This window comes from Mobula birostris, chromosome 16 (assembly GCF_030028105.1).
Source record: "Mobula birostris isolate sMobBir1 chromosome 16, sMobBir1.hap1, whole genome shotgun sequence".
Taxonomy (NCBI): domain Eukaryota; kingdom Metazoa; phylum Chordata; class Chondrichthyes; order Myliobatiformes; family Myliobatidae; genus Mobula; species Mobula birostris.
The window spans coordinates 28,829,854-28,849,938 of NC_092385.1; the positions used below are offsets into that span (position 1 = coordinate 28,829,854).

General features: G+C 40.4%; 1 protein-coding gene across 2 annotated transcripts in view; it reads left to right on the forward strand.

Moving 5' to 3' along the window:
- LOC140211072 (receptor-type tyrosine-protein phosphatase gamma-like) overlaps positions 1-20,085 on the forward strand; it is a 677,613-nt gene that overhangs the window by 599,143 nt on the left and 58,385 nt on the right. For both annotated transcript variants that reach the window (XM_072280498.1, XM_072280497.1), the window contains one exon: positions 13,660-13,751. In XM_072280498.1, the coding sequence (XP_072136599.1) occupies positions 13,660-13,751 (92 nt within the window). The remainder of the gene's footprint in view (positions 1-13,659; positions 13,752-20,085) is intronic.

A 20,085-nucleotide genomic window follows, 5' to 3' on the forward strand; every position in this document is an offset into this window, starting at 1 on the left:
TTTCCCAGTTAACCATGATATACTTAGATATACTTTACCTTTATTGTCGCCAAACAATAATCATCACAATCATCACAGCGATATTTGATTCTCCGCTTCGTGCTCCCTGGAGTACAAGTCAATAGTAAATATTAAAAATTTAAATTATAAATCATAAATAGAAAAGGGAAAGTAAGGCAGTGCAAAAAAACTGAGAGGCAGGTCCGGATATTTGGAAGGTACGGCCCAGATCTGGGTCAGGATCCATTCAGCAGTCTTATCACAGTTGGAAAGAAGCTGTTCCCAAATCTGGCCGTACGAGTCTTCAAGCTCCTGGGCATTCTCCCGGAGGGAAGAGGGACGAAAAGTGATGAATAACCATGTGAATCCATCAACAGGTGAACCATGTACACTGGGCCACCTTCCACCAGCCTAGGTTCCAGAGGTCCAGGCTCAGGTGGGTTCAGTAACCCATGGACAACAGGCTTGAGGCAGGATATATGGAAGGTAGCTGAGGAGGACAATGAAGTAGACTGCCTTGGTGATCCTAAGGGACAGTGGCATCTGGAGATGATAAGTTACTGGACTGATGTAGTTTGTGGGTGTTGGTGCACAGAGCAGATCTTGGGTGGACAGCCAGACATGGTCCACAGGCTGGAATAGTCTGGCTGGGTGCCACTGGCATTTTGCCTGGCAGCAGTAGACATAATTGGCAGCTAGGATAGCCGTCTTTACCCTGTTCCAAGCAATCTGGCAGCAGTGAACCAGGGCCCTAGCAGATAGAACCAGGTCCATCATCTCAGCAGCGGACAGATGTCTGGGAAGCACAATGAAGTAGGCTGCCTTGGAGAACCGGTCTGCCGCTGTCACAACCTCCATAGCCCATCAAAAGGTAGCAAACCTGTGATAAAATCCATGACACTGTGGAATCACAGATTTTGAGGGACTGGAAGGGGCCATTGGAGCCCAGGTGACCACTGGTCGGAGGAAATGGACTGGGCACATTGAGGTCAGACAGTAACAAAACGATATATATCTGTGATCATGGTAGGGCACCAGCACAGGCATTGCAAAAAATCCAGAGTCCACTATGCACCTGGATGGCCAGAGAGGGGTGAGAAGTGGGCCCACTGGAGCCCCTCAGAGCACACAGCAGCAGTTGTCCGGTGTGTAAGCTGGAGCAGCCTCGTACTATAGGGCCTGGTGAATCTGCTTCTCAAGGTTCCAGATGATTGGGGTGAGAATCTATGAGGATGGAATGATGAGCTGACGGTCAATCTCCATTTCACTTGTGTTGGAAGGTTGTGACAAGGCACCTGCCTTAATGTTCCTGGAGCCAGATTGGTAGGGGTTGGTGAAATTGAATTGCTCAAAGAAGAGAGCCCAGTGTGCCCGATGTGGCCTGAGTTGGCAGGTCCGTTGTAGGGATATGAGGTTGTCATGGTCGGTCCAGATCAGGAAAGGCTCAGTGGTTCCTATCGGCCATTGTCTCCATTCTTCCAAGATGCATTTAATGGCAAATAGCTCCTGTCTCCTACTCCATAATCGCGTTGTGTAGAGTTGAACTTGGGCAGGAAGAAAGCACAAGAGTGTGTCTTCCAGTGCGGTCCTCACTGGGAGAAGATGGCCCAAGCGCCCATATCAGATGTGTCCATCTCCATCACAAAAGGTCCAGAGGGGTTCAGATGGCAGAGAATGGGAGCAATGATGAAGCGACTCTTGAACTCCTCGAAAGCGTGGTCTGCAGTAGCAGACCAGGTTATCCCTGCGATAGGTGACTGGTGAGGGAGGTGAGAGAAGCAGTAATTGGCGGAGGTTTCTAATGAATCAGTGGAAGACGTTGGAGAAGCCTGAAAAGTGCTGTTTGAGGGAGCATGGTCCATGGTTATGCCTTGTGGTGAAAGGAAGGAATTGACTAGGGTGTGGAACTGGCATTTTTCTAACTTGCAGTACAATTGGTTTTCGTGGAGATGCTGAAGGACTGAATGAACATGACAGACATGCTCTTGGGGGATCCTGGGAAAACATGAAGATGTCATCAAGATAGTTGAACATATACCTGTGTGGCACGTCTCGGAAGATCTCGTTAATGAAGACTTGGAGGATGGCTGGACTGTTAGAAAGTCTGAAAGACATTATCAAGTATTCATGGTGGACAGTGGTGTTATGAACGCCATCTTCCACTCATCCCCCGATTGATGCGACTCAGGTTGTATATGCTTCATAGACCTAGTTTGGTGAAGATCTGGGTCTTGCAGAGTGTTCTAAATGTGCTATCTATCAAAAGCAGAGGGTTACAGTTCTTGATGATTCCATTGAGTCCATGGTAGGCAAAGACTCCTATCTTTCCTCATGACAAGGAAGAGTCCTGCACGGCTGGGGACTTGGATAATTGAATGAAACCATGTTTCAGCAATGTAGTTATTCATGGCTTGTGTCTCAGGAGGTGAGAGAGAACAGGTAGCCTTGGGGAGGGGTGGTGCCCAGGAGAAGGTTGATCATGTAGTTGTGTGGTCTGTGAGGCAGCAGGTGTTGGCTTTCCTTTTACTGAAAGCAATGTCAATGGTATTCCTGTGGGTTTGAGAGGTCAAGGATTTCCTCCATATCCTACTATGATTTGAAATGTGTTGGGATAGACTGTTTCTTGTCTAGAGACAGCATCATGCAGTATCGCAAGCGCTTGATTGTAGTTGGCCACTGATGGTATGTATACTACATTCAGGATCACAGATGAGAACTCCTTCATTAAGTAGACTGGATAGCATTTGAGCATTAGGTGTTCCAAGTCGGGAGAACACAATTTCAATAAAACCGCCACATTGGAGCACCACCATGAAATACACACCTCCACCTTTTGCCTTTTGCAAATCAGCAGTCTGGACTATTCTGTAAATCGAGAAGCCTTCAGGTCTGATCACTGTATCTTGTGTTCGGAGGAAGCCACTTTTCAATCAAGCATAGAATAGAACCGGCTCTCATTTCCCTCTGATACAGCAATCTAGTTACTGGTAGTCAAGATTAAAACATTTAGATAATTAGTGTATTATCCTTTTCTGTATTACCTTTGAAGATGTTCATGACTATTTTGCCAGCCAAACTGAAGGACTTTATAATTCAACAACTGGTCACGAACATGTCAGAGCATTTTCAGGAACCTCAGATACTCAATAAATGTAATTTCATAAATATAGCACAAGTACTCAACACACTGCTTTCAGGACCACCAAAAAACTAATTATGCAGATTCATACTGGTCTACTTCTGATTGCTTCTGAAGTTTCATGATGCTGATTTTATGAAACAAGAATATAACATCTTGCTCAAGAATCTTAACAAATTGCAACAACTTAGTAGTTGTCATTAAACATTTCACTCTAAGTCTCCTTGTGTAATAAAACCAGGTGGAGCCAGCCAGGTAAATTCTTTATAAATGAAGAAATTTAGAATCTGAGAAAATTACGCATTTCTAAAACTCAGATATTCTCAAAATATTTCCTTGAGAAGTCTTCCTCTTTCGACTGATCTCTTTTGACTATCTGTCTGATCATCTTTAGTTGAGACCCTGGTTTTCAAAAGTAATTCTTTATCTGTGAAATGATGGTGGGTATTCTTTTCACCTAGTTTTAGCTAGGTGTTGGCTATTTCAATTTAGCTATTCTATAAAGAAAATAAAAGTGACTACACTTATAGAAACTTATCCAAGTTTTAAACAGTTCTATACCTGAAAATCCAGCTCCAGTCTGAGAGTAATACATATGTAAAACTAGGGGTTGGTACTCTGTCTGACTCTGCAGCCTTAGACCCAAGATTTTTCAACAGTTACCACTCATCTGGCCACATGACAAACCATTCAGAAAGCATTGATCAGCAAAATCATGATTTTGGGCAGCAAGTGATTGTCACATGGAACAGAAGAAGAGTTTTCCGTCATACGGGTCACTGTTTGGGGGTGTGATCAGAAGGCACAGCATCAAGTGATCAACATGGAATATATTTGTTCGGGTTTAAAATGGGAACATTGCAGGAACTCTGAGGTTTATACTGTATCTTATTCCATTGTGCTAGCTCCACCAATACATGGCATCAAGGCTAAGTTCTCCCAAAGAGCAATTGTGATGAATAATCCACTTCGATTTCAACAACTACTAAAGTCTGTAAGTTGAAAATAGAGGAGCAGTTACTCTCAAAAACTTTAGGAAAATCCAGAGAAAAGTGCATCTGTTACTTTTGATGCTAGTGTTTGAACTTAATTTTCTACCTTTGAGTCACGTAATAAGTCCATTGTTAGTGTATTCCATTGGTAATTCTAATATAGTGTTAATTGATTCATATGTGCAATCAGAGTTGTTTTTGCTTTCTGGAAGCTGGGTAATCTAAATGAGCTTTAAATAGAATTGTGAGCCTCAGGTGCCAGATACAGCTACAATGTTCCTTTTAAAGAACCATAATAGGGATATTGAAGGGAACATAATAGTACAAGGCTTTAGATATCATTAGTTGCTTATAATGAACTGAAACTACACTCAATGGCTACTTTGTTAGATACCTCCTCTGCCTAATAAAGTATGTTAATGGACTTCTGCTGTTGTAACCCATCCATTTCTCTGTGCGATGTGTTGTGCGTTCAGAGATGCTGCTCTGCACACCACTGTTGTAACACGTGATTATTTGAGTTACTGTCACCTTCCTGTCAGCTTGAACCAGTCCAGCCATTCTCCTCTGACTTCTCTCATTAACAAGGCATATTTGCTCGCAGAACTGCCACTCACTGGATTTTTTATTTTTGTTTTTCACACTGTTCTCTGTAAACTCTTGTGACCATTGTGAATGACAATCCAAAGAGATCAGCAGTTTCTGAGATACTCAAACCACCTCGTCCGGTTCCAACAATTATTCCGCAGTCAAAGTCACTTGGATCACACTTCTTCCCCATTCTGACGTGTGGCCTGAACAAGCACCGTCTTGATCATGTCTGCATGTACTTGTGCGTTGAGCTGATGGCACATTGTAGGCTGACTGGAATTTTTCATTAACGAACACCTATACAAGTGTACCTACTAAAGTGGCCACTGAGTGTATATAAGTGGATGATAAGTTCAACTCATGCTCTCCTACTGTACATTCCACTCATTAGTCACAGAGTTACAGGCCCCTTCACCCACAGATTCCGCGCCACCTCCAAGCACCTGCTTGTGCTAATCCTACATTATTCCCACTTATATTCTCCACACATTCACATCCCCTCCCAGACTGTGCAACTCACCTACCCAATGGGGTCAACCTACCAATCCGTATGTCTCTGGGATGTGGGAGGAACCCAGGGCACCGGGAGCAAATCCAGGCAGAAACGGAGAAAATGTGGAAACTTCACACAGGCAGCACCTGAGATCATGTTTGAATCTCGGTTTCTGACCTTGAGAGACAGTAGCTATGCCAATTGCTATCCTCTTTCATTTTCACCTTACAGTTTTAGACCAAACTGAATTTATTGTATGCCAAGTGCCCTAATGACTTGAGTAAGTTATAGTCTTCAAGGACAATTGTCTAAAACGGGAAGGCATGAATAGATATATAAATGTGATATTCTTTCTGATGAGGCCCCTTCAGACTCTGGGAGCATGGCTGTAAAAATCACTAACAGCTAACAAATAAGTGCATCAGCATTATTTAGAGGGATCTTCAGCTGAATTTTAGGAAAGCAATGTGCCTGTGGCCTGCAATGTCTGGTTCTGGTCGTGGCAATTGGTAAAGTTGACCAGGAAATGGGGAAAAATATTTCTTTGTGGCCTGCTAGTGGGGATAAGAATGTGCAGGAAGTATGCCAAGATGTGTAGTTACTAGAAAAAGGGGGAGGTTGGGTCACATCTTAGAAGTTCCCTGGAACAAAACATTTTGTACTCAATTCAATTGGCAGAATTTAACTGGAGGGGTTTCTAGCAGAATGATGCCCCCAGATGAGCATTAACTCCAATTGAACACCGGGTCACACACCGCATCCACCAAAGATATGAGTGACTTTGAGTTTTTGTGCTGAACTACAAGAGATAGCATGAGTAGCATCAGTAAGTTTGCAAATCTTTTGAAGACTTTTTTAAGCTCATCTTGTAAGGAAGTGCTTTCAAACTGTAATGATTCCATCCATTAAAAAATAGAGATTGAAATCAAAAATAAATCTTAATATATAATGTTGTAAAATATTGATATGAAGGGAAAAATGCAGATCTTCAACCAGTTTATTAACTGAGATTTGCAAAATGTAAGTTTTATCAGTTGTTGTATTCATTATAACATAATGTTCCATAAAATTAACAGCTTCTTTAACATAGAAGAGGAAGAAGAAAGCCCTTAACTCCAAATGGAATCATCGGGATGCTGTCATGAGGGCGTTTCTTTAGCAGACTTTCTTATTTTTACGAGGCCGAGTTGCTAGCTTGACGCTCAACCCAGCATGGATGGAAAGTGTGCAAGGGAGCCGGCTGGATTCGAACTCGGGAGCCTTCGCTCCAAAGTCTGGCGCTGATGCCACTACGCCACCAGCCGGCTTTCTTTAACATAATATTATAAATATAACTATCAAGTGTTTTTTAAAAATACATAAATAAATTATATATGTACCTACTCTAATTCATGTTTTAAATGCACACTGTAACACAATAAGAAAATATCAATATTTTTCAATTGGGCAGAAGGAAAATGTTTTGTGCTTGTGGCTGAGTGAAGAGAGTATGAAATGGTGTAAAGGTAGGCAGATGCTGGAGAGCTGTTGCGACTTGGGAGGGAGAGAGCTAGTGTGAGGAGAATAGAAATAACAGGCTGAACGGGATTCATTAGCAAAAAGTCAAAATCAAGGGAAGTAGGGAATAAGTGGAGAGAAAGAAAAGAAAAGTAGATGGCCTGAGCAAATAAGGAAAAATGAGCAGGATCAAAACTTGGGTTTCATGATCAACTTTTTTCATTGTGCCTAAGAATTTCAGCAAAGTTCACAACAACGTTGTCCGCCTGTCAACCCCATTTAGGCTTTAAACCCCTTAAAAACACTTTCATTAACACAATACATTTATGTACATTCTGTGCATGGAAATATTTGGGGTAGTGAAGCTTAAGATGATGAATGGCATGTTGATCAGATTAGTTACCACAGCCTCTCCCAAAACTGCAATCTGTACCAGCTTGAAGGATAAACTCAGCAGATGCATGGGAGTGCAGCCAGTTCCGAGTGTACAGCATACTGACTTAGGAACATATTATTTTTCAACATTATTGCTAGAACCCCTTGCCAATGAACTGTAGAAGATACCTCACCATACAAGCTGTGGTAATTCATTAAAGTGATTCATTACTACCTTCTGAATGGGGATGTACCCTAAGTCCTAGCCTTGCAATGGAGTGCTGTTCATCTGCATGAATGAATAAAAGAATACCAAACGGAGGTCCTGTTGAGACGGCTGCTCAGATATCACATTTTTTCTGACTCAACCTCACTAAAGTTCTGCATCTAACCCAATACTGAGTGCTTATTACTTTTTACCTAGCTTAGCCTAGCCAACCCAAACATCATTGTGAGTGTCCCAATCTTGGTTGTGCTGTTTACATGTAATAAGACTGGGTAATTTCTCTTAACTTCTGTGGTGCTGAGTCAATAGACCCAACCTCACCTGACCCAAACAAGCCTATTTTTTTTTAATATACTGCCCAACCAGGCTCATACATGAAAGGTTGTACTCAAGTGGTATTTCATATAGTCTCACACAGAAGCTGTATTCAGAATATGAATTGCTCCAGGAAAATAAGTTCCTTGAACAATAGTTTAATTGTGTAAAGCATTCAAATTCTTTAATCTTGTTTTATTGTATTGTAAATGTCTAATTAAAAAAGCACAGATATTAAGTGTAGTAAGTGTGGTATGAGAAAGGAAAAATGGGATTATACTACAGAACACTTTTTATTCAAAGAGAACATTAACTTGTTTTATGGGAATTCTGAAAAAGGATACTGTATTAAATTCTAACAAAGGGCTCCTTTCGGAATTTCTCACTCCTGTGTCATGAAACTGCATTCAAGTAATTTCTGATTTTATTTAAAATTTCACCATCTTTTTTAAAATTAAACCTGATATCTTGTCACTAATCAGAGTGAAATATTGAATAGTAATCTATTTGTTTGGCACTTCTCCTTTGAATGTATTTCATTGCTCAAAATGTCATTATGTTATATTTGAAGTAATAAATTGAACTTGAAAGTTGAGACCCCAGTGCTTTCAAATCTGTCAGTGCTGGTGTTTGCAAATTCTCTTCCTCCAAGTATTCTATTTCTATTGTCTTTATAAAGTCTCTTTTGATCTCAGCCTGCTCTGTTCCTCAAACACAAAGAATAAGAGACGAGGGTATGTTGCCTCACTGATGCCAGGATAAGGGATGTCTTGGATTGTATCCATGGCATTCTCAAGGGTGAAGCTGAGCAGCCAAAAGTTTTGGTACTTATTGGCACCAATAATGTGGGTAGACAAGGTGAGGAGGTCCTAAAAAGAGATTTTAGGAAGCTAGGAGAAAGCTGAGAAACAGGTCCTCCAGGGTAGTAATTTATGGAGTGCTGCCTGTGGTACATGCCAGTGAGGGAAAAAATAGGATGATTTGGCAGATGAATGTGTGGCTGAGGAACTAGTGCAGGGGGTAGGGGTTTCGTTTTATGGATCATTGGGATCTCTTCTGGGGAAGTATGACCTGTGCAAAAGGGATGGATTACACCTGAACCCAATATCCTTGTGGGCAGGTTGGCTAGAGTTGTTTGGGTGGGTTTAAACTAATTTGACAGCTGGTTGGGACTGGAGCGATTATGCTAAATATGAGATAGCTGGTTTACAATCAGAGGCAATGTGTAGTGAGACTCCTAGCAATAAGAGACTGATGATAGGGTAGAAATGCAGTCGACAGGATGAGTTGCAACGTAAAAGGCGGGCAAAATCAAAAAGGGTGAATACAGGACTAAAGGTGTTATATTTGAATGCACGCAGTATACAGAATAAGGTCAATGAATTTGAAGCACAGTTACAGATTGGCAAGTATGATGCTGTAGATATCACTGAATCATGGCTAAAAGAAGATAATAGCTGGGAGCTTCCCGTCCAAGGGTACACATTGTATCAAAAGACAGACAAGAAGGCAGATGGGGTGGCATGGCTATGTTGGATAAAAAAAAAGAAATTAAATCATTAGGAAGAGGTGACATAGGATTGGAAGATGTTGAATCGTTGTGGATCGAGCTAAGGAACTGCAAGGGTAAAAAGACTCTGATGGGAGTTATATACAGACCCCCAAACAATAGTAAGGATTTTGTCTACAAGTTACAGTACAGATAGAAAATGCATGCCAAAAGGGCAATGTTACAATAGTCATGAGGAATTTCAATATGCAGGTAGATTGGGAAAATCAGGTTGGTGCGGGATTTCAAGAGGGAGATTTTTAGAATGCCTACGAGATGGCTTTTTAGAGCAGCTCATGCTTGAGCCCACTGGGGATCAGCTATTCTGAATAGGGTGGTGTGCAATGAACCAGAATTGATTGGAGAACTTAAGGTTAAAAAGAAAACCCTTAGGGTCAAGGGATCATGATATGATTGAATTCACCCTGAAATATGAGAAGGAGAATCTAATGTCATATGTGTCAGTATTACAGTGGAGTAAAGGAAATTACAGAGGCACAAGAGAGGAGTTGTCCAGAGTTGATTGGAAAAGAACACAGGCAGGGTGATGGCAGAGCAGCAATGGCTGGAATTTCTGAAAGCAATTTGGAAGGCACAGAATACATATATCCCAAGGAGGAAGAAGTATTCTAAAGGCAAGATGACATAACCATAGCTAACAACGGAAGTCAAAGCCAACATAAAAGCCCAAAAGAGGGCATATAATAGAGTAAAAATTAGTGGGAAGTTAGAGGATCGGGAAGCTTTTAAAACCCAACAGAAGGCAACTAAAAAGTCATTAAGAAGGTAAAGATGGAATACAAAAATAAGCTAGCCAATAATGTTAAAGAGGATATGAAAAGTTTCTTCAGATACATAAAGTTTAAAAGGGAGACTGCTGGAAAATTATGCTGGATAGGTAGTAATGGGGGACAGTATGGTGGAAGACCATAGCAGTAAGGTGTTAAGGGTCATGAAGTGTGTGAAGTTACCATCAAGAGGAAGAAGGTTTCTGGGAAACTGAAAGGTCTGGAAGAAGATAAATCACCTGGACCAGATGGTATTCACCCCAGAGTTCTGAAAGAAATGGCTGAAGAGATTGTGGAGGCATTAATAATGATCTCTCAATAACCTCTCAAGGGTTCTGGAAAGGTTCTGTAAGACTGGAAAATTACAAACATTACTCCACTCTTCTAGAAGGAGAGAGGCATGAAAAAGGAACCTATAATCAGAATCAGAATCAGGTTTATTATCACCGGGCTGTGACATGAAATTTGTTAACTTAGCAGCAGCAGTTCAATGCAATACAAAATCTAGCAGAGAGAGAGAAAAAATAAATAAAATAAGACATAATAAATAAACAAGTAAATCAATTATGTATATTAAATAGATTATTTTAAAAATGTGCAAAAATAGAAATATTGTATATTTTAAAAAGTGAGGTAGTGTCCAAAGCTTCAAAGTCCATTTAGGAATCGGATGGCAGAGGGGAAGAAGCTGTTCCTGAATCGCTGAGTGTGTGCCTTCAGGCTTCTGTATCTCCTACCTGATGGTAACAGTGAGAAAAGTGCATGCCCTGGGTGCTGGAGGTCAATTGATGTTGTGCACTTGGATTTTCAGAATGCCTTTGTCAAGGATCTTCATGAGGCTGCTTAACAAGCTATGAGTCCATGGTATCTCAGGAAAGATTCTAGTATGGATAAAGCAGTGGCTTATTGACAGGGAGCAAAGAGTGGGAATAAAGGGAACCTTTTCTGGTTGGCTGCCAGTGACTAGAGGTGTTCCATAGGTGTTGGGACCGATTTTTTTTATGTTATATGTCAATGATTTGTATGATGGAATTGATGGCTTTGTTGCAAAGTTTGCAAATGATATGAAGATAAGTGGAAGGGCAGGTAGTTTTGAGGAAATAGAGAGGATACAGAAGGACTTAGACAGAGGAGAAAGGGCAAAGAAGTGGCAGATGGAATAAAGTGTTGGCAAGTTTATGGTATGCACTTCAGTAGAAAAAATAAAAGGATTGACTATTTGCTAAGTGGAGAGGAAATACACAGATCTGAGACGCAAAGAGATTTTGGAGTCCTTGTGCAGTATTCCCTAAAGGTTAATTTGCAGGTTAAGTCTGTGTTGAGGAAGGCGAGTGAAATGAATGCTAACGTCAGAAGAGAATATAAAAGCAAGGATGTAATGTTGAGACTTTATAAAGCACTGGTGAGGCCTCACTTGGAGTATTGTGATCAGTTTTTGGCCCCTTATCTTAGAAAGGATGTGCTGAAGCTGGGGAGGGTTCAGTGAGGTTCACGAAAATGATTCCAGGTTTGAACGGCATTTGAGCATTTGATGGCTCATTGAAACCTACCGAATGGTGAAAGGCCTTGATAGAGTGGATGTGGAGAGGATACTTCTTATGGTGTGAGTGTCTAAAACCAGAGGACGCAGCCTCAGAATAGAGGGGCATCCATTTAGAACGGACATAAGGAGGGATCTCTTTAGCCAGTGAGTGGTAAATCTCTGAAATTCCTTGCCACAGGTAGCTGTGGAGGCCAAGTCTTTATGTATATTTAAGGCAGAGGTTGATAGATTCTTGATTGGTCAGGGCATGAAGGGATATGGGGTGGAAGGCAGGAGATTGGGACTCAGAGGAAAAGTGGATCAGCCATGATGAAATGGTGGAGCAGACTCAATTGGCCAAATGGTCAAATTCTGCTCCTATATCTTATGGTCTTGTGGTCTATGCAGAAGTTTGGATATTTCAAATGTCAGTTAAAAAAATAGCTTTAACCTTTGCAGAATTCAAATTGCAAAATTTGCCTCTAGTTCTTTCTTTAAATAGCTCATTATACATCTCTGCATTTAGTTTTCCTTTCACATCTGGTGCTGCACTTTAACATTTCTATGCAACCTTTCCTTTCACTTAATTACTTTTAATGGCTGGAAGGATGGCCCCTTGCATTTCTGCTTCTTTGCACAGAAAATGTAAGATGTGGTATGTAAGAAAAAACTTGTTAATACCCATGTTTTTGTTTTCTTATTTGGGAAGCAGTATAGTCAGTAAATTTAGCTCCTTTATTTATTGTGCTCATGATCTGGGATTTAGATTACTCTGAGCTTAATATTCTGGGTTCCAAGTTCATAACATGTTTCTAAATTATTCTGAATCCACAACAGTAGGTTTGTCTTGAGTTCATTATTTCATGTAAAGCTCAGGGTGTGATTTTTTTTTTGTCTCAAAGTTCAAGTTCAAAGTACATTTATTATCAAAATATGTATTCTGCATACAACCTTGAGATTCATCTTCTTGCAGGCAGCCACAAAACAAAGAAATGCAATGGAACCCATTAAAAAATGCAACACAACAAAGACCATCAAACACCCAATGTGTGAAAAATGAGCAAATCGTGCAAACAGTAATAAAGTAAGCAAATAACACATGGGACATTAACCGCAGAGTCCCCTGAAAGTGAGTCTACAGCCACAGAGGCAGTGCAGTGCTGTGATGGGTACCAGTCATTGCAGGCCACAGCTGCAGAGTCAGTTCAGCGCTGGAGCACCTTGATCAAGTCATGCATATAGTTTAAAAAAGTAAACAAAAGTACATGGAACATGAACTGCAGAGTCCCCAGACGTATTCTGCACTGAGACGAGTGAAGCCCTTCCAGGAGTCCAGTGGCTGCAGTGCAACAACTGCTCACGAACCTGGTGGTGCGGGACCCAAGACTGCTGCACCTCCCACCTGATGATAGTAGCAAGAAGAGAGGGAGACCAGTCAAACGTAGGCAGACGGCACTGAGCATCTTTACATTTTCCTCTCTCATCCTCGATGATTGAAATCTCACTCGATGCATTAATCGGCGCAGAGTAATGGAGCCAACCATGGGTTTATGTTCTGCCATCCAGCATCAACGCAGCATCCATACCCAGCAATGGTCACCCCGTCTGTACCTGCATTCTGGATAGTCTAGTTCGCCAGGTGCCCCACGAGATTGCGGCATATTGTTTAGTCATCCAGAAAGTACATCCTTAAAAGAGAAATTACAGGGTGAAGAACAGCGATTGCAGTTCAGAAGTATATCCAGAAGATGAGTATCTAGTGGTTTTGTGAGCTGTCTGCAGCGCAACACCATTGGTCATTGGTGTCATCTTGTCATCAATATATCAATATGTACACAATATATTAAGTAAATATTTAAAGCTCTACACCCAAATACTTTAATTAAAATGCTATCCTTATGCAGCTCTGGTTGATCATATGTGTTACGTTTGATTGGTTTCATTTAAAGTTTATCTTTGTGCATTAGTTAAGCGTGAAGCACTTTTGAGATCTGAGATTTTCACATCAGTAATATTACTGGAAAACCATGGTCACCAACGTCTGCATCGGATATGGTGCCTAGACAGACAGAATACTGTTCTAGGTTTTGGCACTAATTGGTCCAGATTCATTTGTGCCTGTGTTGCAATTGTATGGTTTACTAATTATGAATACGCTTGTTCATTTTGCAGATGATATGGAGGCCATTCCAGTCAAGCAGTTTATAAAGCACATCAATGAACTGTATAACAATAATCAGCATGGATTTTCTGAAGAATTTGAGGTAAGCAACAATTGCAAAAGATGATAAAGTTTGGGGTGTGGATTCCTTGTCACCTCTGTGGTGATTGCTGAGTAAATTAGTTGATCATTATATTTTGGAATTTGATTGTGTAATGTCATTTCAGTGGATCTGTAAAATGGAAATGATTGTCCAAAACTAGACGAAATATTCAAATCAATTAGCTTCCATCTTAATTTATTTAGCATTTCTAATAATTGAAAACTTCTTGCTTCATCTTAATCTATAAATGTTACACAGTAGCTGGTGGGATTAGTAAAATGATTAATCGTGCTATGAAGTTCCTGAAAATAAAACTGGCTCATTCCATATATGAGGACAGTTGTTACTGAGTACAGTACAATATTATGAAATCTTAGATTTATTTTAAATGGGAAGCTCTATTATGGATCTGCATCAAAAGGCACTTTGGTGTTCCTTGCTGTCAACTGTCTGTGACTGCACAGTTTTTGCATTTCCTGCTTTAGGGCTGGAAAATACTGCACTGGTTTAAGCACAGCATATGCCTACATCTTGGAGCACTCTTATGAAGAACTGTTGCTGAAATTTGGATTGGAGTGCTGCTTGTTCTCCTGCATGTCATCCCTTTCAAGATTCAGAGAGCCTCATGATATCCACTTTCTGCATTCTACGATGTGATCTCTTCCAGCTGCTGTGCTTCATTGACTGTCGTGTATCTTGTAAAAACAAAATCCCATATTTTAATCTTTTCTAATCCATCCAATCCTGATGTTAATCCTTTGTAAGCTTTTCTATTTGGAAAGCAGAACAATCCAGCCCATAGATTGATTCATGGACAGGAGCAACTCCTGGTCAAGTTATCAGGAGTCATGCTGCAGGAAAGGGAATTTCTTCCCAAAGATCAAATTACTTTTCTTACCTAGGCTCAAATCAGCTGAGCCGGGCTCTGCTTGCCCTTGGCTGCTATCACCTGACACCTTTTGATTTTTCTTTCTGCATTTGCTTAGCTGCATGCCTACGTACTAGTAAATGCTACTGATGCTGCTGTGAGGAATCTCTGCCTGCTTGTTGTCCATTAATATTGGCATAACATTAAAATATCCTTTCTGTTCCTAGTGTTTATAATATTTATTTCATTTGAATAGATGCTAAATGGTAACACTTATTCTGATTTATTTTTACTAGGAGATAGGAATTTAGAAATCAGAATGTCCCACAAAGTGAGAACTTTTTCAGAAGTGCTGCAAATTCGATTGTGTTCTGTAATGATATGAGATTGCAGAATCTCATTTCAGAAATGGAACAACAAATGTAAAATACATTTTCCATGAATCATAAACACAATCCATGATGGGTCCTCAAAATGTGTTTCTAACTCTTCTATAAACAACCCACACTGTTATATAAGTGATTGTGGCTGAATTAGAGAGTAAAAGATTAAAAGGTGATGGAGCACAACAGTCATTTGGACTAATGAATTCATTTTTCATCATACATCTTGATATGTTTATTAAATGAAATTATTCCACAGTATGTTTAATGGTGTTACAAACAGATGTGATTAATAGCAATGGCCTGCCAGATCATGAATAATAGATTTTGTCTGATTTGAATTAAATCTTCTGATCAAAAGCAATTCTCTTGGGACAAATGTTTGTCCTGAATACTGTCAACATGGCTAAAGGCTCTTATCAATGCTTAATCATTTAGCCAATGGTTTGTCAATGTCAGTAACTTTCTAACTGCACACATTTGCTTTACTTGCCCATAGCCAAATAATATGTCAATGGTGTATTTACTATATAAAAAATGTACTGTATGTGTGCAGTGCAGTCATATTTATAATGAAATTTGTATTGTAGCTAAGCCAATTAAGTCACTAGAATCTAACATACTTTGTATTGACTGTAATTTATTTATTTGTGAGCTTATTTCTTTCCTTCCCTTATCCTCCCCCACCATGCCCTCCAATCATACCCACGTTAGGTATCCCACATGCTTTTGTTAAGCTGGGAAGGTAGCAAGGTATTTGTTTCCAATACAAGAGTGACCCATTGGGGATACTCTTAATACCGTCTTTCCCCTTGGTCTGGCTACCTCTTCCCAAAGACGTATTCAAAATTGGGAATCTGTCATGCTGGAGAATTGTGGCTGCAAACCTACCCTCTCTCCCTAAGGATGTGGAATTAGTACTCCAGCTCATTGTCTCTCTGGGCTGTTAAGTTGCAACTCCTTACAATAACATCTTAGCACAGTTTTTAAAGATCAGTTCTATTGTTAAAAAATAAGTGCTTTCTTCTAAGTTTTTATTCTAACTTGTAGTGAGCAGATGAATCATCTTTATATTGCGGTATCTAAAATTCATTTTTTATGTTGTTTATTGTGTAAGAGGTTGTAGGAAACATTGTTGATTCTTAGAGAGCATTACATTATATATGAAGCTTTATACATTCATTTTGCCGAGTGTTTTAACGTAATTATGGGAAATGATGTTGTTAACCTTGTTCACTGAAGTTGGGGTTGGAGGTGTCCTGAATTCATGACTGCGATTCCAATTTCTAGTGAAAGTGTGATTTTCTTTCAGTGACTGCATAAACTGCAGTACCATTTTGAAGTATATTGATATATGTTTACACATCATGTAAAACCATATTCGTCAACATCTGACATTTGTGTTAGATAAATAAAGGTTAATATACTGTTCTCAATATAACCTGTCTTTTTATATAATTCACTGAGAACAGTCTGTAATTCTCTGTGAATGAACTGCAGAGGATGAGGAGAAAGGGAAACTTATCTGCCAGCTATTCTAAGACCCTATAAGCTGGGGGTTCAATTCCTGCCACTGGTCTGCAAGGAGTTTGTACATTCCCTCCATGACCATATGGATTTCCTCTTGGTGTTCCTATTTCTTCCCACATTCCAAAGACTATGAATTAATTTTACTATGTTATCGACCTACTAGATTGGTGCCGGAAGCATGGCAACACTTGTGGATTGCCACCAGCTCATCTCAAAATGCAATGGTCATAGGTCATAAGACCATAAGACGTAGGAGCAGAATTAGGCCATTTGGCTCATTAGATCTCCTCCGCCACTACATCTTGGCTGATTTATTATCTCTCTTAACCCCATTCTACTGCATTCTCCCTGTAACCTTTGACACCATGACTATTCTTGAACCTATCAAACTCTGCTTTAAATATACCCAATGACTTAGTCTTCACAGCCGCATAAGCTGGAGTACAAATTCACTACCCTCTGGTAAAAGAAATTCTTCCGCTTCTCTGTTCTAAACAGATGTCCCTCTATTCTGAGACTCTGCCCTCTGGTCTTAGGCTCCTCCACTGTGAGAAACATCCTCTCCACATCCACTCTATCTAGGCCTTCCAATATTCAATAGATTTCAATGAGATTCCCCCTCATTCTTCTCAACTCCAGTGAGTACAGGCTCAGACCCTTCAAACACCTCTCAAACGTTATTACGTTCATTCCGGGTATTATTCTCATGAACCTCCTCTGGACCCTCTCCAATGTCTGCACATCTTTTCTTAAATAAGTGGCCCAAAACTGCTCCAAGTGCAGTCTAAGCAATACCTTATAAAGCCTCAGCATGACATCCTTGCTCTTATATTCTAGTACTCTCAAAATAAATACTAACATTGCATTTGCCTTCCTTACCACAAACTCAAGCAGCTAGTTAACCTTTAGGGAATCCTGCACAAGGACTCCCAAGTCCCTTTGCACCTCTGATTTTTGAATTTTCTCTCCATTTAATAAATAGTCTACAAAGTGCATGACCATACACCTCCCTACACTATATTCCATCTGTCACTCCTTTGTCCATTCTCTCAATTTGTCTGAATCCTTCTGTAGACTTCCCACTTCCTCAAGACTACCTGCCTCTCCATCTATCTTCATATTATCCACAAACCCGGCCACAAAGCCGTCAGTCAATTATGTCATCCAAATCATTGACATATAACGTGAAAGGAAGCCAACCAGGAAGGTCTCACTTCATCCCTGCTCTTCCTGCCTGGCAGCCACTCTTCTATCCATGCTAGTACCTTTCCTGTAATACCATGGGTTCTTACCTTATAAAGCAGCCTCGTGCAGCACCTTTGTGAAAGGCCTTCTGAAAATCCAAGTAATCAACATCCACTGATTCTCCTTTGTCTATGCTGCCTGTTATTTCCTCAAAACATTTCAACAGATTTGTCAGGCAAGATTTCCCCTTAAGAAATCTGTACATACTTTGACCTATTTTATCATGTGCCTCCAAGTACCCCAAAACCTCATTCTTACCAATGAAATGTAACATCTATCCAACCACTGAGGTAAGAATAATTGGCCTATAATTTCCCTTCTTCTGCCTCCCTCCCTTCTTAGAGAGTGGAGTGATATTTGCAATATTTCATTCCCCTAGAACCATGGCAGAATCAATTGATTCTTAAAAGAGCATTAGTAATGCTTCCACTTATTCTTCAGCTACCACTTTCAGAACCCTGGGGTGTAGTCCATCTGGTCCAGATGACTTATTTCTTCAGACCTTTCAGCTCTCCAAGCACCTTCTCCTTATTAATAGCAACTATACTTACTTTTGCCCCCTGACCCTCTTGAATATCTGGCATACTGCCGTATATTCTACAGTGAAGACTGCTGCAAAATCTCCACTATTTCTTTGTCACCCATTACTATCTCTCCAGCATCATTTTCCAGTGGTCTGATATCTACTCTCATATCTCTTTTACTCTTAACATATCTGGAAAAAGCTTTTGGTATCATCCTTTATATTAATTGGTTAGCTTATCTTAATTTTCATCATTTCTCTTTATGGTGTTTTTAGTTGCCTCTGTTGGACTTAAAAGCTTCACAATCCTAATACTTCATGCTAATTTTTGATATATTATGTGCCCTCTTTTTTTCTGGTGTTCTTGACTTCCCTTGTCAACCACAGTTGCATCACCTCCCTTTCGAATTCCTTTTCATCTTTGGGATATATCTGTCCTGTGCCTTCTGAATTGCCCTCAGAAACTCCAGCCATTGCTGTTCTTCTGTCATCCATGCAAGTGTCCCCTTCCAATCAACTTTGGCCAGATCCTCTCTCATGCCTCTTGTAATCCTCTTTACTTCACTGTAAAACTAATACAAACGTTTGTTCATCTGACTTTATCTTCTCCCTCTCAAACTGCTGGGTGAATTCTGTCTTCTTATGAACACTATCTCTTAAAGGTTCTTTTACCTTAAGCTCCCTAATCAAATCTGGTTCATTACACAACACCCAATCTAGAATTGCCTTTCCCCTACGAGATGGTATTTTCAACCGCAAGCTACTTGAAAAAGCCATCTCGTTGGTATTCAACAAATTCACTCATTTTTCAAAATCCATCACCGACCTGATTTTCCCAATCTGCCTGTGTATTGGAATCCCTCAGAACTATCGTAATATTGCCCTTTTAAAAGCCTTTGCTATCTCCCGTTGGTGATTTGTATCCCACAACCTGGCTACTGTTTGGAGGCCTGTGTATTATTCCCATCAGGGGCTTTTTAACCCTCGCAGTTTTTTAACTATACCCACAAGAATTCTACATCGTCCGATCCTATGTCACCTTTCTTTACCAATTTGATTTCATTTTTTCCCAACAGAGCCACACCACCCCCTCTGCCTGCCTGCTTGTCCTGTGAATACAATGAGTATCCTTAGATGTTAAACTCCCAACTATGATCTTCTTTCAGTCACGACTCAGCGATGTCCACACCATTACCTGTCAATCTCTAACTGCGCTTCAAGATCATCCATCGTATTCCGTATACTGCGTTCATTCAAACATAACACCTTCAGCCCTGTATTGATCAACCTTTTTGATTTTGCCCCATTTTTACACTTCAATCATCCCACTGCAATTTTGCTTTATCATCTGCCCGTCATTTCTCACACTGGCACCGCACACTGCATCTACTTCTATACCAACTGCCCCATCCTCTCCCCTATCACTCTGGTTCCCATCTCCCACCAAATTAGTTTAAAACCTCCTCAACAGCTCTAGCAAACCTGCCCACAAGGAAAGGATATTGGTCCCCCACAGGTTCAGGTGCAACCTGTCCTTTTTGTACAGGTCATACCTTCCTCAGAAGAGATGACAATGAACCTTGCCCCCTACACCTATTCTTCAGCCATGTGTTCATCTGCCAAATCATCCTATTCTAACTCTCATTGGGATATGACACAGGCAGCAATCCAGAAATTACTACCATAGAGATCCTGCTTTTCAGCTTCTTACCTAACTCCCTTTATTCTCTCTTCAGGACCTCCTCCATTTTCCAACTATGTTGCTGGTACTAATATGTACCACAA